General features: G+C 57.6%; 1 protein-coding gene across 6 annotated transcripts in view; it reads left to right on the top strand.

Moving 5' to 3' along the window:
• The window catches only part of Eln (elastin), a 29167-nt gene extending 7132 nt beyond the window's left edge, over positions 1-22035 (top strand). The window contains exons 4-37 of one of the 6 annotated variants that reach the window (XM_023714383.1): positions 226-258; positions 1863-1892; positions 2606-2647; positions 3074-3169; positions 3386-3496; positions 3578-3640; positions 4251-4298; positions 5431-5502; positions 5747-5776; positions 6214-6285; positions 7159-7200; positions 7586-7630; positions 7855-7902; positions 9258-9347; positions 9434-9493; positions 9984-10154; positions 11093-11146; positions 11463-11639; positions 11827-11868; positions 12070-12174; positions 13144-13200; positions 14484-14606; positions 14686-14745; positions 15129-15266; positions 15620-15658; positions 16891-16998; positions 17086-17145; positions 17282-17304; positions 17335-17368; positions 18168-18206; positions 18686-18730; positions 19121-19150; positions 20078-20128; positions 20899-22035. In XM_023714383.1, the coding sequence (XP_023570151.1) occupies positions 226-258; positions 1863-1892; positions 2606-2647; positions 3074-3169; positions 3386-3496; positions 3578-3640; positions 4251-4298; positions 5431-5502; positions 5747-5776; positions 6214-6285; positions 7159-7200; positions 7586-7630; positions 7855-7902; positions 9258-9347; positions 9434-9493; positions 9984-10154; positions 11093-11146; positions 11463-11639; positions 11827-11868; positions 12070-12174; positions 13144-13200; positions 14484-14606; positions 14686-14745; positions 15129-15266; positions 15620-15658; positions 16891-16998; positions 17086-17145; positions 17282-17304; positions 17335-17368; positions 18168-18206; positions 18686-18730; positions 19121-19150; positions 20078-20128; positions 20899-20942 (2282 nt within the window). In that variant the 3' untranslated portion in view covers positions 20943-22035. Of the gene's footprint in view, positions 1-225; positions 259-1862; positions 1893-2605; positions 2648-3073; positions 3170-3385; positions 3497-3577; positions 3641-4250; positions 4299-5430; positions 5503-5746; positions 5777-6213; positions 6286-7158; positions 7201-7585; positions 7631-7854; positions 7903-9257; positions 9348-9433; positions 9494-9983; positions 10155-11092; positions 11147-11462; positions 11640-11826; positions 11869-12069; positions 12175-13143; positions 13201-14483; positions 14607-14685; positions 14746-15128; positions 15267-15619; positions 15659-16890; positions 16999-17085; positions 17146-17281; positions 17369-18167; positions 18207-18685; positions 18731-19120; positions 19151-20077; positions 20129-20898 lie in introns of all 6 variants that reach the window. The other 5 variants (XM_023714382.1, XM_023714386.1, XM_023714387.1 and 2 more) reach the window with 5 other exon arrangements.
• The last annotated feature ends 2091 nt before the right edge of the window (positions 22036-24126 follow it).

The raw sequence follows: 24126 nt of genomic DNA, 5'->3' as shown, positions 1-24126 counted from the left end.
CTTTCAGATTCCTATTGATTTCACCAACACCCACTGCCAGGCTGGCAAGGTATAGACCATCTCCCCTAGGACAAAGCTGAGCCATTAATCTGGGCCAGGCTGGGTCCCAGTAGTTCAGTGTCTGAGGTCAAGGGCTCCCCCATCCCCTCTTTGCCCTCCAGGTAGGGTGGGTAGAAAGTAAGACAGGGCCCTGGAGTCCCCACTTATCACCATCTCCTCCTGCAGGGCTGGGACCCGGAGGCAAACCACCCAAGCCAGGTAAGAGCCAGCACGGAAGGTCTGGGCAGGCGGCAGGCTGAGGGGTCCCATAGGCTGCAAGCTGCAAGCCAGGCCAGAGAGCCAAGATCAGGGACTGCAGCCCCCAGGTGTTAATGGGTAGGGACCAGACTCCAGGGGACTCAGCAACAGCCTGACCCAGAGCCAAAAGTAGAGACTAGAGGCCAGGGCATTGTGGCACATGCCTGTAATCCCAAGGAGGCTGAGGCAGGAGGATCACTGTGAGTCCAAGCTCAGCCTGGGTTATGTAGGTAAACCCTGTCACAAAAAAAAAAAAAAATTGTGGTCTCAGTAGCCACCAAGCTGTAAAAGATGGACTCCTGGCCCTCGATGCCACTTTGACCCCAGACCAAGCCCTGAATTTAACCCCAGACTAAACTCTAACCCTAGCCCCAGATAAGCGCCCTTCCTGTTCTCTGGACCTGGGGGTGGCAGGAGTCACTGTCAGCTCAGGAAGCTGCAGTGGGGGCGTCGACAAAGAGCAGGTGGAGGAAACACAGCATCTCCGTCCAGATTTACAGCCTTTACGGCCCCCTCAGAGTGACAGGCTCCACATGTGGCTTGGTGCCCCCCCTCACCCTGCCTCCTCCCAGCGTCTAAAGCCCCAGACTCTGGGACAGGGTGCTTGCTGGATGTCCAAGAGCTCTTACGAAATCCCCGAGCTCGGTGATCCAAGTGTGGATGGATCTGTGGGACCAGATTCCCAGATTCAAGCAAGCCTGGCTGTTGTGAAACCCCAGACAGCAAGCAGAGGGAAATGGAGGGCAGGGCGTCCAGGCCAGGGGCTCCCGAGGTCTGTGAGGTCAGGAGAGAGGAGCTCCCTGCTTCTACCTTCCTGGAGAGGCAGACCACTGCATGCAGTTTCCAACTGGGTAGCTGCTAAAGTGAAGGATTCAATAATGAAAGACTTAGATTAGACTTCTGAAAGAACTTCCAGCTAGGGTGAAGGAATAGACCCAAAGGAAAGTCAGGACATCTTCTTTGGATGAAGAGTGCGTGACAGAGTCAGGGACTGGCTTCTGAGACCTCACTGAGGTCACCCGTCCAGCCTCAGGACTTTAGCAGAACCCCTCCCCAAAAAAAGTTCCCCTTCTCCAGGGGGGAGGGGACATCCAAGCCTGCCCAGACAAGACAGGACAGGGCACAGGCAGCGCGTGTCATGCTTGAGAACAATTAATCCCTTGGTGCTACAGTGGGTGGCCTGGCAGCGGCTCCTCCACATGGGCCCTGCCCAGCCTGGGCTCTCAGCAGGGGGCCAAGTGGTTGGGCGCCGCCCTCCCGCACCCTAGCACCAGCTGGAGGCCAGCTGCCCCAGGGAGAGGCGTGGACACAGCACCCCACGGCCCCATACACTAGGGCCTCTAAGCTCACCCATTCATGGGGCTCAGGAAGGTAGGGAGCATAGTGGCCGCTTGTAGATGGGGAAACTGAGGCTCGGGGAAGCAAAGGAGGGGCTTCTTCACAGAGAGAATGAAGACAGCACAGATCTGAATGCAGGGCTTCCTGTCTCCAGGAAGGAAGAGGGTTGGGCCAGTGGGGTCCCGGGCTCCTGGCTGCAGTCAGCTGGTCTCCTCTCTCCTTTGTAGGTGCTGGGCTGCTGGGGACGTTTGGGGTCGGTGAGTCCAGAAGGAGAGCAGCGGGGTTGGAACAATTGATATTACTATGGGGAAAGGGCTGGGGTCTTCCTCCCCTGCCCACCTTCTGTCTCCCAGTCCAGGGCCATCCTCCCCTCCCAACCCTTGTGTGGACAGGAAAAGTCTAAGCATATCCCCTCCCTGGGGAGCACAGGAAACAGGCCCACCGTGGAGCTGGGAAGTGGCCTGCATGGCCCAGGCCCTACCTCCATACTCGCAGACCATCTGAACAAAGGGTCTGCCTCAGTTTACCCCAGGCCCAGGTCACACACATGGGCAATGAATGAGCAGGGCTGACTGGAGGCGGGAAGCTAGAGAGGCCTCAAGTGTGGGGTCCCCAGGAGGGCTCACCCCTGGAGCTGAGGAATGTCCTGGAGAGGGAGCGATGCACATGTGCGGAAGAGGGCCAGAGGGCTCGTTTGGCTTTGCATTCACATCTGGACAGATGGTGGGGGCAGAGGGCTTCCCAGACCCAGATGAGGAACGGGGAAGGGCCTGAGTCAGGGGAGAGCCAGGAAATGACAGGGCGGGGGGCAAGGTCAGACCTGGGGAGGGGCCTCACTTGCACCCCTCCCTGCTGAATGCCCAAAGCTGGCACATTCTAGGAGGTACCAGACCCAGCTGTCCACTCAGTGCAGAGCCCAGCTAGAGGCCCACGTACCACCCCCTCCTTACCCACTCTTTCCTGGCTGCAGGTCCTGGTGGGCTCGCTGGCGCTGGTGCCACCCCTGGAGCAGGTGAGTGTGACACCTGGGTCAGATGCTTCCTGTGGACAGCCCTGAGCTCAGCCTGGTAGCAGGGCAGCCAGGGTGTTTTCCCAGGGATCAGATGGGGATGCAGACACCACCTGCCCCAAGCAGCTGCCCTGAGCACATGGCAGCTGGGAGCTGGATGCAGTCCTAACCTAGTGACTCAGCTGCAGGGGGCACCTCTGGGGGCCAGGAGATCCATTGCAGGGGATCCTGGGCCACACACTGGGGGCGGCAGGGAGGCATGTAGCCCCAAAGGTGGGGAACACTGTCTGCACCACTCAACATGCCTGCTCAGCACCATGGCTGCTGGGCAATGAATCTGACCCTCGGTGGAAAAGACCCCAGAGGTCCCAGGCTGGCAGTGGCCAGCAGGCAGGGACCTGGCAGGGCCTCACTGTGTCCCCTCCACAGGGATCGGAGCCTTTCCTGCAGGCACCTACCCAGGGGCCCTGGTGCCTGGTGGAGCAGCAGGGGCTGCCGCTGCTGCTTATAAAGCTGCCAAGGCTGGTGAGTGGTGTCCGGGGCAGGCCACCGTCCCCACCCTTGGCTTCCTCCCCTGGGCAGCAGAACAGAGCCTCCCCTCCAATCTTGGGAGCCAGCTAAGTGTGCTCCAGCCAAGGTGGGTGGGTGGCAGGGCCACCGGTTTGCAGCCCATCCCTTCCCCCTCCTCCTCAATATCCTGCATGGCTCTGCTCCCCTCTCTCACTGCTCTGGGTTCTCCAGGTGCCGGGCTCGGCGGTGTTGGAGGACTTGGCGTTGGTGGTGTTGGCGGCATTGGCGGCGTTGGCGGTGTTGGTGGTGTTGGTGGACTTGGTGGCTTAGGAGTGTCTACAGGTATGGTGGCTGCACCTGAGTACGCTAGGTGATGCTTCAGCCAAGGTGGCGCCACCTCCAATGCCCTCCTGTTCCTGCCAGGTGCCGCAGTGCCTCAGCCTGGAGTGGGAGTTGGAGCTGGAGGAAAGCCAGGGAAAGTTCCGGGTCAGTGTGGAGTCTCTGGGGCTGGGGGTCAGAGGTCAGGGAGGGACCAGGCTGCCCCGTGGGCCTGGAGGAAAGGCAGGCAACATCCCTGCCCAAAACACGAGACCTTTTCCATGAGACAGAACTGGAGAAGAATGCAACCTCGGAGACCAGCTCTGTGGCAGGCTGTGGGGTGGCAGGTGGGGCAGCTGCAGCTCAGGGGGACAGCAGAGAGGAAGGGCCCATGGCCACTGCGGCTGAGCTGGGGTGGGCCTGACACCCATCTGGTGCTCATTGGGCTGCACCCAGCCCTTTAGGAAGTGACTTCAGGTTAAACAAAAGGCTGCCTGAGTCCACACAGCAGGAGGGGACATCTGGAAGCCGTTAGTGGAGGTGGGCTGGACTGGCTGGCCATGTAAACAGGCTCCTGGAGACAGAGATAAATCCATGCACAGAGGGATCACAGATGACAGCCAAGACTCATGGGAGGAGGGCCACGGTCACCCTGCATCTGTCCCCAGTGGCCCTGGTGGGCACAAGGGCTGCCGGCATGGGACTCCTAGTGGGAAGGCCAGGAGGGGTCCCTGGCTCAGCTGCTGACCATGGCCCCTCCCTCCTCCTCTGGCTGCAGGTGTGGGGCTCCCAGGTGTGTACCCAGGTGGAGTGCTCCCAGGCACAGGTGAGACGAATACAGGGAGAAAGCAGCCCCTGACCACTGCTCCCTGCTCCTCTCAGGCAGAGGCCTCTCAGAGGCCTTGGGTCCCGGCCAGTGGCTATTTCCCTAAGGGTCGGGTTCAAGCGAATGGGGATAAGATCGCCAGCATCAAAGTCCAGCTTCTTCCATGCGTGGTGGTATATGTCTGTAACCCCAGCAGTCTGGGAAGCTGAGGCAGGATAATCAAAAGTTCGAGCCCAATCTAAGCAACTTAAAAACTTAAAGAGAGCCGGTCTCAAAATAAAAAAAGGGTAGGAAATACAAGGCCTGTGTTCAATTCCCAGTAAAACACACACACACACACACACACACACACACACACACACACACACACACAACTTCCCCTGGTTCCGGGCCCAAACCTTCATCACAGCCTAAGGCGGGTCCCTGAGGGCAGACTGAGTCCCCAGTGGAGCCAGCTGTTTCCCAGAAGCCCTGAGTCACCAGGAGGCCCGCCCAGCAAGTCAAGTCCACACTGCCTGAAACCCTCAGAGATGCCACTCACCCACCCCTCCCCGCCACCCCCCCAACACATGACCTCCTGAAATCCCCCAAAAGCCCAGATTCGGATGGCTCTGTGGGATTTGCTGGCACAATACCCTCCTCTCCTGTTCCTGGTGAAGGCCCAGGGGACTTGGGAGAGATGGGAGACTCTGGCAGAGGATTCCAGCCACAGCGCAGTGGCCAGGGTGCGGCACCCTCAGCTCTGGCTTTGGCTTTCTGCACCACCCCTCCTGAGGCTCCCGAGAGGGTTTTGTGAGTCCCACTGGGTTGCCAGCTGGGAAATCTGATTAAAACAGGCCTTGTGAGGTAGACATAGTGAGGCACGCCTGTAACTCCAGCACTCAAAAAAGACTGAGGCAGGACTATCTCCAAGAGTTCAAGGCCAGCCTGAGAGACCCTGTCTCTAAAAACAAAAGGCAGAAAAAAATAGACCTGACCTTGAACCAAGTAGCAAGGGAAGTCCTCCACCAAACAGGTCCTTTTGCTACCTACCACACATGTCCCTGTCACCAGAAGTCACTATGGGAGGGGACCTGAGGCAGTGCCAAGCAGGCCCTTCATGTCCTCTCTTCTCTGCCCCCTTTCCGCTCAGGAGCTCGCTTCCCTGGAGTGGGGGTGCTCCCTGGGGTCCCCACTGGAACCGGAGTCAAGGCCAAGACCCCAGGTATGCATCTCCAGAGAAAAGCCAGGGCTGGGGCTCCCACTTCCCTCAGATCCCCAGTTTGCAGTGTGGGATGCTCGTGGGGACTCTGGGCTCATCGGGGCCCTCTAGGTGAGCGCTTATGGCCCAGCTGTGAAGAAACCCCACAGCATGTATGAGGCCTCACAAGCCCACCCCTCGGGCTGGCTGCTGGTACCACTGTGCCCTGCAGCCACGGTGCCAGAATGACCACTCTTTGTCCTTGCAGGCGGGGGTGGAGCTTTTGCCGGAATCCCAGGTGAGACAAGACTGTTCCTCTCAGCAGGGTAGAAAGACTGGCAGGTGGTCAGCCAGGCAGGGGCACCTGCCCTGGGCAGGGCTGGGCACCCAGAAGCCACCCGACCCCAGGCCCCTGTTCCAGGCCTTAAGCTGGCTTCAGCACAGAGGGGCAGGAATCACAGGCCTGCCATCCACCCCAGGCCCAGGGTTGTAGCAACCAGCCATGCCCAGGGAAGCCAGCCCTGTGCCAGTGGCTGCAGGGCTGCAAGGCTACAGGCTGGAACTCCGGGGAAGAACCCTGCAGCTCCCCGGAGGAGGCGGCCTTTCCTGGGCAGTGGGCGAAGGGAGGACCTGAGGGAGCTCATTCTTCTGAGCAGGAAGCCAGTGGTAGGCAGGTGTGTAGAAGAGGCTGCCAGCACAAGGAACCAGGCCTTCACTTGCTTTTTTTTCCTACAGGGGTTGGGCCCTTTGGGGGCCAGCAGCCTGGGGTCCCCCTGGGGTACCCCATCAAAGCACCTAAGCTACCAGGTGAATTGGAGGGAAATCAGCTTTGGGGGATTTGGGCCTAGGGTGGTATGGGGAGGGGAACCTGTGGACAGAAGCTACTTCTGGTCACCTTGCTGGAAAGTATGGGGACAGAGCCTGCAGGTGTTAAATCACACACCTGAGCAGCACCCGGGTCCTGGCGGGGTGGTCAGAAGGGCTCTGCCGAGCACGAGCGGCCATGCATGCCCGGAATCCCAGCCCTCTGGGAGGCTGAGGCAGAAAGATCGAAGTGCAAGCCCAACTTAAAACACTTAGACTTAGCAAGACTCTGTCTTAAAATAAAACATTTAAAAAGGGCTAGGGGGCCGGGGAGATAGCTCAGTAGAATAAGCACTTGTCTGGCAAACACAAGGGCCTGAGTTCAATCCCTGGTTCCTCAAAATAGATAAATAAAAATAAAAAGAGCTAGGGATGTAGCTTAGTGTGAAGGTCCTGGATTCAGGCCCCAGCACCATAAAAGAAAAAGAGGAAAGAAACAAAAAAGGAAAGAGAAAAAAAGAGAGGAAGGAAGGAAGGAAGGAAGGAAGGAAGGAAGGAAGGAAGGAAGAAAGAAAGAAAGAAAGAAAGAAAGAAAGAAAGAAAGAAAGAAAGAAAGAAAGAAAGAAAGAAAGAAAGATTCAGAAAACCCTCCTGGTGTCAAGCCACGCCCACCTCCACAGTCAGCTAAGCCATGATGTCTCCCTGTGAGCAGGGGCACGAGGGAGACGCCCACAGTGGGCCAGGATTTGCAGGGCACAGAAGTCCCATTCGCAGGGCCCCTGGGGAGTCTCAGCCCCTGTGGGGAGCTCTGTCCTTCCAAGGTGGGGAGCCCAGCAAGGCCGGGGCAGCCCTGATCCCACCCTGCTCTCTGCCTAGGTGGCTACGGACTGCCCTACACCAACGGCAAGCTGCCCTATGGTGAGTACAGTACTGCCGCACCTAAGGCTTCCAGCCCTTTCTGGCTCCTGGGGCGGGCAAAGGGCGCCATGGCCCTGCCCGGGCTGGGAGGCTGTGGATGTCGGATTGGAGGTACCAGAAGACATAGCATGAAATTCAGGCTCAGGCAGCCTGGTTCTTAGTCCCGGCCTCCATTCATCATGAGGCCGCTAGCAAGCCATTTCCTTTCTCCAAGCCTCAGCATGCCTGGTCTGTAAAATGGGAGTGATGACCCCACAGGCAGGTTTGATTGTGTTCACTCTGATGGCTGGGGGGACAGGAGGCTGGGATGGGAGCTCAGGGCAGCCGAGCCCCCACAGGGCGTGGCAGGGAAGGTGGCTCACTGACCTGAGTCTCTGCCCCACAGGAGTTGCTGGTGCAGGGGGCAAAGCTGGCTACCCGACAGGGACAGGTAAGGAAGTTTTCGTCCACTTCCAGCGGAAGGAGTCTGGTCACTCATGATGCCTCCTAAGCCCTGGGGCTGGCCAGGGTGTCTCCCAAAATAGGCCCCAGAGCCAGGAGGCAGATCCCAGATGGGGACCACTGCTGTGAATCTCCTACTACACCCTGGTGTGGATGGCTGGGTTGTCTTGAGACTGGGGCACGGCACCCTCTTCACCCCCTCTCCCTTCCCAGGGGTTGGTTCCCAGGCAGCAGCCGCAGCAGCAAAAGCAGCGAAGTATGGTAAGACCCCCGGGGTGTCTTGCTAGCTGGATCCCCACCAGGCCATCCTGTTGCCTTGATTGGTTCCTTGAGGACCAACCAGGGGGCCCTGACACCCCATTTTTCCAACTTTTCCTAAACTGTCCACTCATGTATCTCTTCCTTCCTCCATCCCTCCCTCCTCACCTTGCCCTCCTCCATCCCTGTATCCCTCCATCCTCCCTCCCTCCCACTCTGTCTCTCCTTACCCTCATCTTTACCCCCTCCATCCCACCCTCCTCCTCCCACCCTCTTCACCTCACCCTCCCCATCCCTGTATCCCTCTGTCCTCACTCCCTCCCACTCAGCTTCTTCTTTCCCCCACCCTTCCCTCCTCATCCCTCCCTTCTCACCTCACCTTCCTCCATCCCTGTATCCCTTCTTCCTCCTCCCTCCCTCCCACTCTATCTCTCCTTCCTCCTTTGTCCCAGAGATAGCGGATAGGTAACAGCTTTGTGAGAACACACAAACACTGTCAGGGAAGCCAAGAAGAAACAGGAATTACTTCTACCTGGGGAAAATTAGGGAAGCTTCCTAGGGAAAGTAATGTAACGTGTGATGGCAGCCCTAAAGCATGGGTGGCGTTTGTCATGTGGCTAAAACAGCAAGGAGGAAGCCAAGCAAGGACAGGCACTGTGGAAGTTGGGAAAATAATTTTAGGTGGTACCTATGCAAGCATTTAAATTTTAATAGTTGCACATTAACTTAACATGTACTATAAAAATGTAACTTGGTCCCCAAGCCCTTGGTGTCTTGAACAGCACTGCTGCTGATGTGGCATGGCCATCCCGTGCCCAAGCGGCAGGCTGAACCCCAGGACACCCTCCAGCTTGGACTCAGTGTAGGAGACGACAGTCCTCTCCCACTCCTCAGGCCTCCAGGACCTTCCCATTTCTAGGGTGGGCTGGGAGGCCCAGCCCAGGGGGTGGGAGTGAGGGGGACCCCAGACTCCCTGTGCAGCTCCCTGCCCCAGACTCCTTGACCGGCTGAGCTGGTGGCGAAGGATGGAATGCAGAGCAGGCAGGCAGCCACAAGGGGCTGCCAGAGCCTGGCGCTCAGTTTAGATACTTGGCCGCGTCTTTGGAACACAGGGAGAGGAAGCCTTGAGCGTCCCTTTGAGGGCCCCTCTGGCCCAGTGAGCAGCCACTTGTGGTTTCTCAGTATGCGACAGTCATTAGAGCGGGATCTGACCAAAAGTGTCCAACTCCCTTAATCAGTCTGTTGAAATGGACACTTGGGGTCGGGTCTTCCCTAGCGGTGCTGGGTCAGGTTCACATGACTGCCTGGCCTCAGGAGGGGGTCTGGTGAGCCACATCGTGCTGCTCTTGTCCCTGCAGGTGCTGGAGGAGCAGGAGTTATCCCTGGCATCGGAGGGGGAGGCATCCCTGGCGGGGCTGGCGCCATCCCTGGGATTGGAGGCATCGCAGGTAGCACTGGGTCCAGCTGGGGGAGAGGGGGCGTGCTTGGGAAGATCACCAGGAAAGGGCCTGATCGCCTGCGGCTGTCCTTCCAGGTGTTGGGACACCAGCGGCAGCTGCTGCTGCAAAGGCTGCTGCAAAGGCTGCCAAGTACGGTGAGCATCCCCAGAATGGTGGCCCTGGGACGCGGGGCCTGCACCGGCCTTTGTGTGGGTCTCTGGCCACAAGGCCAGGAGACTTTGCCTCCATCCACCTGGGCTGTCTCCGTCCCTCCTCTATACTCACCTCCTTGCCTTTGTGCATTCTCTGCCTGAGATGCCACCTCCTGGTTCTACAGGCTGACTCCAGAGGGGATCCTGTGTGTGCCTGCTCTAGCCACCTGTCCCTTGTCCCCTGTCCTTAGGCTGCTCTTGAACCCCCTGCCCTGATGCCCCCTAGCAGGGATTCTGGTTTTGCTTTAGAAGTTGATCACACTCCTCCAGTCACAGATCCAACCCTAAGAACTCCTAGTGTCCCCCACCAGCTCACTGATGAATTGGCCCCCACACCTGCATATGATCCCGTCACCCCATTGCTCCCCTGAACAGGAGGCCTGAACAGATTCCCACAGGACTCAGCAAGAGAACAAACCCTTTCCTTCCTCAGGGGCTGGTGGAGGCCTGGTGCCTGGTGGGCCAGGAGTTAGGGTCCCAGGCGTTGGGATCCCAGGTGTCAGAGGCCCAGGTGTTGGGATTCCAGGAGTTGGGATTCCAGGTGTTGGGATTCCAGGTGTCGGGGTCCCAGGTGTCGGGGTCCCAGGCATTGCAGATGGAGCAGGTGAGCTAGTGCATGTGGGTGCATGAGATAAACCAGTGCCAAGACTTTTGTGAGTTCCCTGAGACCACTCCTGTGCTCACATCCTTGGCCATGGTTCCTTCCTTCCTCTTCCTCCTCCTCCTCCTCCTCCTCCTCCTGCTCCTCCGTGGGGTATAACAATATACCAATTAGCTGCCATCAGCACCACTGTCCCAAGTGATACTGTGCAGCCAATACAGACTCCCAGCACTTCCCGAGTGTCAGTGTACTTCTGGGGGGAGGGGGCTATCTGTTTTGTCTACACCGTCCCTATCCTTAGCTGAGCAGGTGCTCACCACTAAAGGGTGATAGAAGGGTGGGCAGGTGGGAGAACAGTCGGGCAGATGGGCATCTGGTGGACAGATAAGTGGTCACATGGTAAGGGAACAGATGGGTAGTTGGATGGACAGAGACCAGAATGGGTGGCCCAAGGATGAATAAATAGATGGATAGATAGATAGATAGATAGATAGATAGATAGATAGATAGACAGTTAGATAGACAGACAGACACACAGACAAACAGACACATAGAGAGACAAGGAAATGAATGGTTAGGAGAAAAACATAGCTAAGTAGGCAGGGGCCCAGACTCACAGTGAGGAGGATGGATGGACGCATGGATGGGTAAATGGGTGGGTGGGTAGAAGTGGGCAGGGGAATCCAAAATGAGTGGTTGGATCAGTGGCTAAAACATGGACAGGTGGGCAGGTGAGGGATGGATAGGTGTGCCTGCGGGACAAAGGTGGATGAGTGGATTGGCAAAAGGCACAGACAGACACAAGCTGGGACAGTGGGTGGGTGTGTGGGAGAACAAGCTTGTACTGGCCAGGCAGCAAGATGAGGAGATGGACAGAGGGATGTCCTGGGCGCATCTCCTCCATTCTCTCCTGAGCGTTTTTGTCTCTCTGATCTCTTTAGGGCCTCTTGGGCCAGCTGCAGCTGCTAAAGCAGCGGCCAAAGCAGCTAAATACGGTGAGTGCTTTGCCCCTGCCTGATCTGGCCTCTCACTACTTACTAAGGGCAGAGACTTGCCTGGGGTCACAAAGCAAGGGACTTGGGCCTGCTGGGCCTGGGGTGGTGTCGCCAACAGCTTTATCCACTATGAAGCCATGGATTGAATGGTGGGACAGTCCCAGTGTCTCCAGTGGGGACAGTGACCCTGCTCCCCTTCCTGTCCTCATCGACAGACCTAGGGGGACACACACATCCCCTTTCCCAGGAGCCAGCCTCCCCCAGAACCCCCTGTCCTCTCTCACCAAGGTCTCTCCACTATTCTCTCTTCCTGCAGGTGCCCAGGCCGGAGTAGGAGTTGGGGGCATCCCCGCCTATGGGGCCGGGGTTGGAGCCGGGGGCTTTCCTGGCTTTGGTGTCGGACCAGGAGTCGGAGTCGGAGTTGGACCTGGAGTGGGAGTCGGACCTGGAGTCGGAGTCGGAGTTGGAGGTGTCCCTGGAGCTGGCCTTTCTCGTAAGCCTGAGTCCAATTTGAGAAACCTATGGAGGGCATGGAGACAATCCTTCTGAGGGCAGCAGGGATGGACTTCCAGGTGCTCAGGGAGGAGGAGTACAGACAAGGAGCCGTGGTCCCACCCAGCCCAGTACAGGGAAGGACCAGAGTGGCTCATGCCCTCTCCTCTCCTCTCCTCTCCTCCCAGCTGCAGCCCAGGCCGCCGCCGCCGCCAAAGCTGCCAAATACGGTAAGTGGTCCTGCCCTGCCTATCTCCAAGCTCCACTGTCCCATGGGGCCACTCTTCAAGTTCAGGGCAATGGAGGGCACAGCCTCTGTCACCTCCCACTTAGCCTCCGGCTGGCATGGCCTGCCCAAGCAGCCACCGCATCCTAAAGCAGCAAGCTCAGGTGCCAGACAGTGCTGTGCACTCAACTCCTTGCCCCTCCAGGTGCAGCAGGAGCCGGAGGCCTGGGAGGAGTGGTGCCAGGTGCAGTGCCAGGCGCAGTGCCAGGTGCAGTGCCAGGTGTAGTGCCAGGCACCGGAGGAGTGCCAGGTGAGCTGGGGCCCCACTGGAGAGATAGGCTGGTCCCCAGAAGGACCCTGGGGTTGGAAACAAGTCAACCAGGCCCAGAGATGGAAAGGCAGGCCACAATTTCCCATAAGGTGTCCCTGGCTGGGGAGATCAATAATGTCATCCTGCGCCTTGGCTGAGCCCTTGCTGCTGGGCTTGGGCTGTCTCACATCCCCCTAGGGCCTGTCTGGTTCCTTGGCAGTAGAGGACCCAACACTGTTAGGTTCCCGTGGACTCTCTCCTCCACCAGTCAGAGTGCAAAGAGAAGAGATTAAGTGACCATGACATTCAACGACACCTTTCCTTGGTTGTTTTTCTCATCAGCAGGTTTCTTGTCTGCATTCTTTATTCTTTCCAGGAGAAAATTCCTCTTCTCAATTTCCTTAAGAAAGAAGCCAGTGGTAGAGCACATGCCTGGCATGTGTGAGGCGCTGGGGTTATCCCCAGTACAGGGGGGAGAGAGAGAGAGAGAGAGAGAGAGAGAGAGAGAGAGAGAGAGACAGACAGACAGACAGACAGACAGACAGACAGAGACTCAGACAGAGACAGAGATCATTGCTTCCTATAATTTGGATACAGGAATTATCAGGATGTTTTTTGTTTTGTTTTACGGAACCGGGGATTGAACTCAGGCCCTTGCGCTTGCCAGGGAAGTGCTTATTCTGAGCCATCAGAATTTGCAGCACCCTCAGCAGAAAGTTCTACTTTAGGGTTTGGGGGACAATTGTGACACCCCTACTGTGGGTTCCCTCTCAGTCACTGCTGTGGGTTCCCTCTCTGTCACTTCTCGGGCTTCCCGGGAGCCCTCCCAAGCCAGGCTCTGCCTGCTGCCCTGTGTCCTCAGCAAGAGGCAGCATGCACAGAGGGGCACTTCCACAGGGGCTGCCAGAACAGCTGGCTGGCGTGGGGAGGTGTGTTGGGGCTGACTCCCCATCTCCTTTCTTCATCCAGGAGCAGGGACGCCAGCAGCTGCAGCCGCCAAAGCTGCCGCCAAAGCCGCCCAGTTTGGTACGCACCCCACATCTGCGTCCGACCGGACCCTTGCTCTCCTGTCTCCCTCTTCCCAGGGGTCTGATGCCTCCTGATAGGGAACCAGCTTGAGCAGGTGCCTGATGAACTCCCCAGCACCTGCCTCCAGCTCCCCATGACCTGCGCCCTTTGGGCCAGCTGCAGCCTGCCCCTTCTGGGGACCTTGAGCGCCCATCCTCATCCACCCCATATGACTGCTGTCCCTCTGGATCCCTCTGAGGGTCACCCTGTCAGCCCTGGGCACCCACACTTCGCTGCATATGGAACCCCACTGTGGGGCAGACCCTGATCTGTGAGCCTGGCCTTGGGGACCTACAGAAAGCAAGACTGAGACCAGAATTTCTAGGGCTGGCTAAGCCAAAGAATGTTTCAACTTCAGGTTCATTTGCACCCCAAAACACTTATACAAAACGGTCTTAAGAAGTTGGGTGTTGTTTTTGTGGAGGGTTTTTTCAGTTACTTTGTTTGCTTTTGTCTTTTTGAGATGGTTTCACCATGCAGTTCAGGCTGGCCTTGAGCTCATTTGTAGCCCAGGCTGGTCTCAAACTTGCAGTGATCCTCCTGCCTCAGCCTCCTGAGTGCTGGGATTACAGGCATGCGCCACCATGCCCATCTTGGTGTCATCGTTCCCACCTTCCGAATGTGCTGAGGATCACCCAGCTTCAGTGACTTCCCTCTTGTCTCAAATCTAATGGTGGTGGAGCTGAGAGTTGAGCTGAGGTTTGCCTGCTTTGCAGGGATCCTTTTATTTTAATTTATTTATTTCATACTGGGAACTGAACCCAGCAATAGCCTTTACACTGAGCTATATCCCCAGTCCTTTTTATTTATTTTTTGTTAATTTAGAATTTAAGTGGCTAAGTTGCCAGGCCTGTGAGCCTGGCCTTGGGGACCTAGGTTTGAGATAGTTTCACCATCTCAAGTTCAAGCCAGGCTGAGCTTGAACTTGAGATTCTCTTGCCTCAGCCTCCCAGACTACCTGGATTACAGGCATGTGCCACCTTGCCTGACTCAGAGCTCCCTTATACAGCTCTGTTCCCACCACATACAAGTGGCCCAGGACTTACTCCTCAAAAGCCCAAGTACTCCTGAACTTGTATGTACCTCATACAGGGGGATGAAGAAGTGGAGGCCCATACAGGGAAAGACATGGCTCAGGGTCACAGAGCAACGCCAGGCAGAGCCAGGACCAGAACCGCAGCTCCTAACTCAGTGCTCTCGCTCAGGCCCTGGCTAAGGACTAGCTGTGCTCACGTTTTCAGGGTTAGGCGGTATCGGCGGGGTTCCAGGCGGCGTCGGTGTTGGTCCTGGAGGTGTTGGCGTTGGTCCTGGTGGCCTCCTGCCTGGTGGTGTTGGCACCGGGATTGGACCTGGTGGTATTACAGGTAAGCAGCCCACAGGAGTGGATTTGGGGGCCCTGAAGCCTCCATGCCCCCCATCCCTGAGTCCCCTCTTGCCCTCCAGGAGTCGGGACTCCAGCTGCAGCCAAGTCTGCTGCTAAAGCAGCCGCCAAAGCCCAGTACCGTGAGTGGCCGGCCATTTCTGTCCACTTCTCGGGAGCCCGGGACTCCTTGGCCCCTCAGACCTCCCTGCATGCCCTTAGGCACCGGTGCAGTAAGAGGGTGGCGGAGACCTGGGCTCTGGCCCTGGGTCCCACAGTGGCCTCTTGACCTTGGGGGCGGCGCCTCGGGTACCCTCGAATCCCAGCCTATGGTGGGGTGGGCTGGGGCAGCAGGAGCCCTAGGAAGCCCATGCCCAGGTAGCATAGGGTCAGCTGGAGTCCAGGGCAGAGCCAGGAAGAAGGAGGAGGCTGCTGCTCAGGCCAAGGCCTGACTTTGTCCCCAGGCAGCCACCTCCCCAGGGCTGCTCCCTGCCCTGCCGCCACCCCACTGTGCACCTCTCTGCAGGTGCTGCTGCTGGGCTGGGCGCTGGTGTCCCTGGCTTTGGAGTTGGTGCTGGGCTTCCTGGCTTCGGAGCTGGTGTTGGTATTCCTGGTGCTGGAGCTGGTGTTGGTGTTGGTGTCCCTGGATTTGGAGCTGGGGCTGGTAAGGTGCCTCCTGGGAGCTGGGCAGATGTCCCCCAGTCTCAGAGGAAGGAGACACCCATACCCCCGGTTGCATAACTGATTCTCCATGTCCCCCAACCTCAGGCAAGCCATACGGGGCCTAGAGAATATGGAAAGGGATGACTAGAAGGGGGAAGCACAGCTCACCCCCACAGCATATCAGCAGTGGCATCCGTAGACCCTGGAGTCCCGTGTCTGGCAGTGTGCACCCCCTGGCTGAGCTTTGATGAAGCAGTATATGCTGAGGAAGTCAGGGTAGACTCCCTGGAGGAGGCAGCAAAGCCCCAGGCTCAGAGCTCGGCCACCAACCCCCTTCTCTTTTCTTTCTCCCAGTACCTGGCTCTCTGGCAGCAGCTAAAGCAGCCAAATACAGTAAGTAGAACCCCATGCTGCCTGCTTTGCCCCATCTCCTACCTCCCACTCCAGCCCAGCCCAGACAGCACAGGCTAGGGACGGGCAGGACTGAACAACGCAGTTTCCAGCACTGTTACAGCCCTGCCCCGTGCCTGCTAAATGCCTAGGGTGCTTCCAACTTCTGTGACAACCAAAAGCACCTGTCACATTTCCAAACCTCACTGTGGCCCTGAATTCCATAAGCTCTGGGGGTTGCTGTCACTGAGACTTGGCAGAGTGGCCTCCCCTCCAGAGTGGAGTACAATCTGATCTGTATTCCCCATCTGGGAGCCTGTCCCCTCCCCACCCCCCTCTCAGCGTGACCAAGCCTGCCCTGGCCAGCCAGCCTCAACGACGTGGCAGACCTGCCCACCCCACCAGCCTCTCTGCCCAGGGCAGCGTGGCCTGGCTGCACCCGTGCGCCTGTCCCTGTGATCCTCCTGGGAGTCAGCAGGGGGCCTCAGGGTCCCTGGCCAGTTTCCACCTCGGAAAATCCCAGCTTCCTCAGCTCCATGCCAGGTGCCCCCACTCACCCTAGCTCCTCTCCCATTCCATGCCAGCGGCCTGAGCAGCCGGAGTCAACAGACATTGCCAGGGTAACCAGGCGGTGTCACCAAGCAGAGCAGCTAAGAACTCCAATGGCTTGCAAGCCACTTCCTGCCATAGGACCTGGGGCACGGGCCTTAACCTCCACTCTGCTTCAGTGCTCGGCCTGCACAGTGTGGGCTGGGGGTTCCCTTTCCTGTGGCAACGCCTGGAACTGAATGTCCCAGTGACAGCTGTGGATCAACCGCTACTGTTCTGGGTGGTTCTGCACTGAGCCAGCACTCGCAGCCTGCAGAGTTCTCGGGCTGAGTCCCTCTGTTCACAAATGCCCCTAAGGCAAGCACGGAGGGAGCAGGGAAACTCTGGGCCTGAAAGACCAGAGCTAGGACACGTACAGAAACCAAAACTCCAACTGGATTCGAACTCAGGGCAGTCAGAACCAGAGCTGCCTGGGCTGAATTCAGCAGCTCCCAGCCGCTGCTGTTACCACCAGCACAGGGAAAAGGAGATAACAACACTGTGTCAGAGAGGTCAAGGCCCAGGGGTGCTGACTCAGCTGGGATGTTCAGGAAAGGACTTCCTGTTCAGTGCTCCTCCTGCAGGGTCACACTGCCTGTGCCACCTGTCTGCTTCCTTGTGTCCTACCCTCCCTCCTCTGTCCACAGGGGCAGCAGGGCTCGGGGGTCTTGGTGGACCCGGGGCCCTTGGAGGACCTGGAGCTCTTGGAGGACCTGGGGTCCTGGGAGGAGCGGGTGTCCCTGGTGGTGTTGTAGGTGAGTTTCAACCCCAGGATGGGCTGGGCAGGAAAGGGGGCTGAGACCCACAAACAATAACTCCCTGAACTTCCTCTCTGTCCCCAGGAGGTGTGCCTGCTGCCTCTGCCGCTGCCGCCAAAGCTGCTGCCAAAGCTGCCCAGTATGGTAAGCACTGGCCATGCTTGGGAGGACTCTGCCAGGCTCCTGGTCCTGTGTTGTTTGAAAGGTGCTCTGTCCCTCTGCGGACAGATTCCAGCAGTAGTCCTCCATCAGCAGATGTAACTCCCAGCTCTCTCCACAGGACTGGGGGGAGCCGGGGGCCTCGGAGTAGGAGGACTTGGGGTTGGTGGCCTTGGAGCCGGAGGACTGGGGGCTGGTGGCCTCGGAGGTAAGGCTGCTCTGGGATCAGAGAGCACAGTGCATGGTGTGTGTGTACAGTGCGTGCATGCGTGCAAAGCCTTTCTTCCCCATACTGGATATTGGCTCAGCCCTTGCAAGGAGAAGGAAGAGAAGAAAGAGAGGGAGGACCAGGAGGAGGAGACCCCTGGCTCTGCCTAGGACAGGGCCAGGTGCCTGGCACACTTGGGTGCCCGGGAAACAACCTGAGGCCAGCTCGGAGCTTCTTTCCCACTGTATATCTCAGGGCCTCACGGCAGGTGCAGATGGTCAGTTCCTCCAGAGAACCTTCCTGTGTGCACCCCTGCCACCCCCAGTGCGGGTCATCTGTCCCCTTCACCTGCCTGCCCCAGCTCCATGTCTGTCCTGGAATACAGAGGTTGCACCTTCTTCCCCAAATCCATAGGTCCTGCAGCGCTGTTTTGGGCAGGGGCTTGAGCAAGTGGAGGCAGCTGTCCCCAGAGGCTCATCCCTGTCCTTGCCCTTTCTTTCAACTCACTGGCCACTGGGAATGGAAGGTTGTCACCTATTTTCCAAACAAGGCAACTGAAGCCTGAAGACAAATCACTTTCCCGAAGCTTCCATCACCAGGGCCCCAGTTGACATGCCAGTCTCCCTCTGGGGTCACCAGGTCCCTTGACCTGAACTGGCCTTCAGGCCTCTTTTGGCATGTGCCTTGAGGCTGGGCACACAGTAGGAGCTTAACAAAGGGCACAGGATGATGGATGGAGGAGGGGAGGCAAGGAGCCCAACTGTTTGTTCCTGAACCCTCCTGTACCCCTCCTTTCCAGGTGTGTCTCCAGCTGCTGCTGCTAAAGCAGCCAAATATGGTGAGTGGCCCCTGACACCTGTCCCCTCCCAGGCCTGCTAGTGACTCGTATCCCATCCCTACCCTGCCCCACCCAGGTCCAGCCTGTGGTCATCTTCTCTGGGCTTCCCTGACCCAGAAGTGGGGTGGGGAATGTTAGAGCCCCTGCCACTGGGCCTCCCCGACTGGTCCCCCGTGCCCTCTCCCCAGGTGCTGCTGGCCTTGGTGGGGTCCTAGGGGCCATTCCCAGGGCACTGCCAGGAGGTAGGGCTGGCTTTGCTGCAGAATCCTCAGTCCTGCCCGGGGCAGGCAGAGGGTGCTCCTGAAGGCCGGGGGAGGAGAGGGGTGAAGGCAGGGGTGCAGTGGGACAGGGTGCAAGGCAGGGCAGGTTTAAGGAGAAGCCACCCTGGCTTAGGGGTAGAACCACACTGAGAGACCCGGGTGACAAACTAGAACAGGACCTGCCTCCAACCCACGACCAATCCCAAATCTGTCCCACAGGTGTGGCAGCCAGACCTGGCTTTGGACTGTCCCCCATTTACCCAGGTACATGGGCACCCCTGTCTTGAGCTCTGGCTAGCTTCTTCCTCTTCTATAGCTGTATCCCCTGTGGTCCCTGAGACCTCAGACCATGCAAGGACAGACACCCAGTGACCAGGGTCCTCCTCATTCTGTCTCTCTTCCTCCCAGGGACAAGGGATGTCAGCTTTTCTCAAACATATGCATCTTGAGGTTCCTGGGGATAGAGCTTCTCCATCGTGTCTTGCACAGTGTAAACGGAGGATCAGTGGGGGAGGGGCTGCTATCCAGAGTCTGGCCCTTCTCACACCACCTCCCCCAGACCCAGTCTCCAAAGGGCCCTGGCTGTGCCGTCCTCAGAGGGCTCCGAGGCTTCAGGAATTGACCATACTCATGGCCCCTCTCCTTGTCTTCCAGGGGGCGGTGCCGGGGGCCTGGGAGTTGGTGGTAAGTTGGCAATGAAAAGGCTTTTTGTTCATGAGGTTGGAGCCCTTTCTTAGGGTGGAGGGGAAGTCCCGCCCAGGGTGCGGCCAGAGTGGCCCCTTCCTGGTCCTCTGGTATGGGGGCTTGAGGGAGCCCCCAGAGGAGTCCCAGATGCTGAAAGGTCAGCCTCAGAGCCAAGGATCCCGACTGTCAGGGTCTCAGCCTGGCACTGAGTAGGTTTTGGGAGCAAGACAGGAACCCAGGGTGGAACTGGAGAGACGGACAAGTTCCCACCAAATGAGAAGATAGCTTTGCCCACAGCCAGCATTCAGAGAGGCTGAAGCAGGAGGATCGCAAGCTCTGGCCCAGGCTGAGCAACTCAGTGAGGTCTTGTCCCAAAAACTTTAAAAGGTTGGAGATGCAACTCAGTATGAAGACCTTGGGTTCCACCCCCAGGGAAGGAAAGAAGGAAGGAGAAGAAGAAGAAAGGAAAGTAGAATAAGTGCTTGTCTGGCAAACTCAAGGGCCTGGGTTCAATCCTGAGTTCCACCAAAAATAAAAAAATAAAAATAAAAAGTATAAAAAGGGGGTTAGATTTGGGGCCAGGGAGATGGCTCAGTGGAATAAGCGCTTCCCTTCAAGGGCCTGAGTTCAATTCCTGGTTCTGCCAAAAAAGAAAAGAAAAGAAAGAAAGAAAGAAAAAAAAAGAAAAGAAAAGAAAAGAAAAGAAAAGAAAAGAAAAGAAAAGAAAAGAGAGAAGAAACTGGGAGGGAATGGAGTGGCAGAGGGAGCTAGGCCTAGACATCAAGTATGTAGGGTGACAGTGGCAGGCTGGGACCAAGCCACAGAAAGGCCTCAGGTTTGGCTGCATAGAGGAGAGGAGTGAGGCTGGGCAGGAGAAGTTGACTGTGTGGCCTGGGGAACGTGGGATCCACCCTCTCCCCTCCACAGGGAAGCCCCCCAAGGCCTACGGAGGGGCCCTGGGAGTCCTAGGATATCAAGGTTAAACAAGCGAGGAGCTGAGGCTGGATGGGGCCGCTGATGTGGCCCAGACCTAACAGCAAGTGGGCAGAGCGTCTGGAAAGCACCCACCCCAGGCCTGGCCAGGGTGCTCCGGGCTTCTTGGCTGCTGCCAAAGCCCCACCACAACCCTGCCCTGTGGTCACTTGTGGATTCCCTTCCACCGGCACTTGCTTCCCAGGACAGTGAGGCAGCTGAGGCCAGGGCCAGGAAGTCCAGGACAGAACCAGACAGGCGGCCTGCCCAGTGTGCCTGCTCTCCAGCCGCCCCAGGGGAGTCAGGCTTTCAGAACCCGCCGTAGGCCCGCTCACTGCCACCAGGTGGCGGGAATGAGCCTCGCTGGCTGGAGCCAGGTCCGATCAGGGTAGCTGACAGCTCGGCCAGGCAGACCCTCGCCACCGCCACCGGGCTCAGGGACCCGGGGTTCCTCTTCCCACCGGCCTTTCCTGGTATGGATAAGATCTTCTGCCCTCTCTCTGTGCCTAAGCTTACCGATCGGATGCCCTGGCTTTTAAACGGGCTCTCGATGAGGCTGCTCTGAGCCCTTTTCTGAAAGGCTTCCTTCCCTCTGAGGCCCCTTCTCATCACGGATATCTGGGGCGCTCTTGCCGCCCCTCCTGCCCCTGCAGTGGTCAGCATGTGCCCGGGTCCTCTTGGGATCTGTTGGCTTCTCAGAGATGGTCAGCACAAGCCAGGCTGGAGAGACACCCCAGAGGGCCCAAACTGACTGCTGTCTCCCTACCCTCACCTAGGTGGGGCCTGCCTGGGGAAATCCTGTGGCCGGAAGAGGAAGTGAGCTTCCGGGGGGACCCCTGACTCTCGACCTCATCTACGTTGGTGCTACTGCTTGGTGGAGAATGTAGACCCTCTGAAACCCCACCCCACCCCCACCCCACCTGGGAGGAGACGGCAGACCTGCGGCCTTGGACACCCACAGACAGGACAAGGAAACAAGAGCGGGGTGGCCTCAGGCCCCAAATGGGGGCCCCTCCTTCAGAGGCCATGGCTGGGTGGGATCGGGCCCTCCCCACTCCTCCCCACCTGGGAGCTCCCTACCCGCCAGCCTCCACCTTCGGGGAAATTGGTGCTACACGCTGGTGCTCTCGTCTTCCTGGGGGAGGAGGAGGGAAGGGCAGCCTTGGGGATCCCCCTCCCCAGGGCTCCTCTGAAGATGGTGCCCACATTTCCTGGGCAGTGCCACCTCCCCCTGCCCATCAGGAGCCACCCCTGGCTGCAGTCCAGTTGGTACCCAAGCGCCGGAAACCTAAAGCTGGATTCAGTCATACTGTCTCCCTCCCCCTCCCCATGGCTGTTCCCTACATCCGGAACCTCTGTAGTCCCCGGATAAAATCCTCGGGAAGACCCCACACACACAACACTGGGAATGGCCCCCTTGCTCTTGAGGAGCCCACCTGCCCGTCCGTCCATCCATCCATCCGTCCTTCCGTTCTTGTCCCCAGTCAACTGCCCAGTTACACTAGCCGGCTGGGCACACCTGTCGTGGCAGCCTGCGCCCCGCCTCCACCCCACTGCACACCCCAATGCTGGCCCAGGGTGTGAGAGGCTGTGTGGGCTGGGGGGACAGGACCCTGATCCTCAGCCCCAATCTCCCCACACGCAGTACTGTACCCCCGACCCTCCCTTGAGCCACCATAACTACAGAGCATGTCTCACTCCCATCTCTTCGTGTCTCGCTGTGATAGATCAATAAATATTTTATTTTTTGTCCTGGATATTTGGGGATTATGTTTGATTGTTGATGTTCTCCTTGGGTTTTATTTTTGTGGTTCATTGGAAAATTTTTTTTTCTTCTTTTTGTTGATCTGGGGAGCTGTACCCCAGTAGAAATTTCATTTTAATCACTCTGGTGTAACTCTGGATGGAACACATTTTTTAAAAAAAAATAAAGAATTAACTGCTTCAGAAAAGACTAATAAATGAAAACCTTTTAAAGGAAACTGTCTTGGGTTCCTTTGTGTTTTTCCATTTGGCTCGGTGGGAGGCTGCAGCGAGACAGCCTTGGCTAGCCACGGTGTGCTGGGGTTGCCGCGGACCCCAGGAATCCCCTGTGGCCATCCAGGGCATCCACCCTTCTCCAGGGACCTCCATTATCCGGGTGTGGCCGTGCACCCCTGCCATGCTAGCACTCAGGAGGCTGACACAGGAAGACTGTGGTAAAAGTCAACGCCAGCCTCAACTACAGAGCAAGACCCCATCTAAAAATAAATGAAGTATCGTAATAATAATGAGGTGGACTCACGTGTTACACCTCCCCTGGGCCGCTGGCCCCTCCTAGCTGGAGGCCTCAGGCTGCACGTGGACGGTGCAGGGAACTCCTTGGTCCTGGCAAACAGCCTCACTGAGACAGAGGGGCGGCTGATCCAAGAGTCCCAGACAGTGGCAGAGGACCCCCCCAAGCACTGCTAAAGGAAGATCCACCCTCAGGAAAAAGAAGCCCCTCCCAGGGACAGCAGAGATTAAGCATGCCCTCAGGTGACCCATTTCCACCTCCTGTCCTCCAGCCCCAGAGCCCCAAATGCTGAGACCCACAGACGGATGTGTCCATCTGTAGCCCACTTCCCCCAACCATGTTCCTGGTACCAGATTCAAGAACTCTCCCTCCAGACCACTGAGCCGCTCCCAGGATCCCCAAGGCCTCACGCCACACCAGTCCCCCCCGGCACCCTGCGGCAGCACTGTGCTCCTGAGCAGCCTCTCTATAGGACAGCCTGGGAGCTCTCTCCTGAGTGCAGATGACACTGCTCCTGCAGAGCTGTGTGCAAAGACTCTTCAGTGTGACGAGAAATGGGGATGGAAAGAGAAAGCAGTGACATTCAGGGACAGCACCCCAGAAGTGTGGAAAGGGGCAAATGGCAGCAGGGCACAAAGGCGCACACCTGTAATTTCAACAGTCTGGGACAATGAGGCAGGAGGGTTGCAAGTCCAAGTGTAGCTTCAGTGACTTAGTGAGACCCTGTTTCCCAGAAAGGAAAAAGAAAAGAGCAAAGGCAATTTCCCAGGCAAAGAGTAGAGGCTGGAGGAGGGTGAGGTCTTCCAGGCAGGGCACAGGACAGCCAGGCAGCCCTGAGGGAGGAAGCAGAGCTGGGAAGCCCTGGAGGATAAGGCAGGAGGCAGGAGGGCCGTGGTTCAGGGCGGCCCACGACAGGCTGCAGGAACAGCCATGGAGCATGACCCAGCTTGCCTAGAGCATGACCCTAGCCAGCCATTCAATCCTCCCCCGCTTCCCCCACCCGGCACCAGAGACTGAGTTACAACCTCAGCGGGGCCTTTGCTCTGAGCTGTATCCTCAGGCTTTTTTACTTTTTTTTTTTTTGAGACAGGATCTCACTAAAAATGCCCAGACTGCCCTTGACTGTGTGATCCTCCTACCTCAGCCTCCCATGTAGTTTGGCTTGTAGACCTGTACTACCATGCCCAGCAATTCATTTCTTTGATTAAAAAAAAAAAAAAATATATATATATATACTTTGGCTGGCTCCTCAGCACTCTGGACCTGGACAAGTGACATCTCCAGCCCACAGCCCCCTAATTCCTTGGCTTGGTATCTCAGAGCTCACAGCTATGTTTTGGGGTTTTCTTTGAGGGGGGGTTGGTTGTTGGTTGGTTGGTTGTTTTTGCAGAACTGGGGATTGAACTCAGGCCCTTGCACTTTCCAGGCAAGTGCTTATTTTATGGAGCCATCTCCCCAGCCCCACACAGCTATGTTTGTTTTCAGTATTATGGGTAGAACCCAGGGATTTTGCACTGAGTTTCATCCACAGCCCTTTTTATTTTAGATTTGGAGACAGGGTCTCACTAAGTTGCCCAGCTGGGCACAAATTTGTGATCCTCCTGCCTCAGCCTCCCAGAATGCTGGATGACAGGGGTGCACCACCACAGCCCCCTCTTCTTGGCCATCTTCTGTGACTTCCCACGTTCTCTCTCATGGCCGGTCTGTCTGTCTGTCTGTCTGTCTGTCT

The sequence above is a fragment of the Octodon degus genome, unplaced genomic scaffold, assembly GCF_000260255.1.
Source record: "Octodon degus isolate 3935 unplaced genomic scaffold, OctDeg1.0 scaffold00035, whole genome shotgun sequence".
NCBI classification, from domain to species: Eukaryota; Metazoa; Chordata; class Mammalia; order Rodentia; family Octodontidae; genus Octodon; species Octodon degus.
The sequence above is the reverse complement of the archived record's forward strand: the minus strand, read 5'-3'. Positions and strand labels throughout refer to the sequence as shown.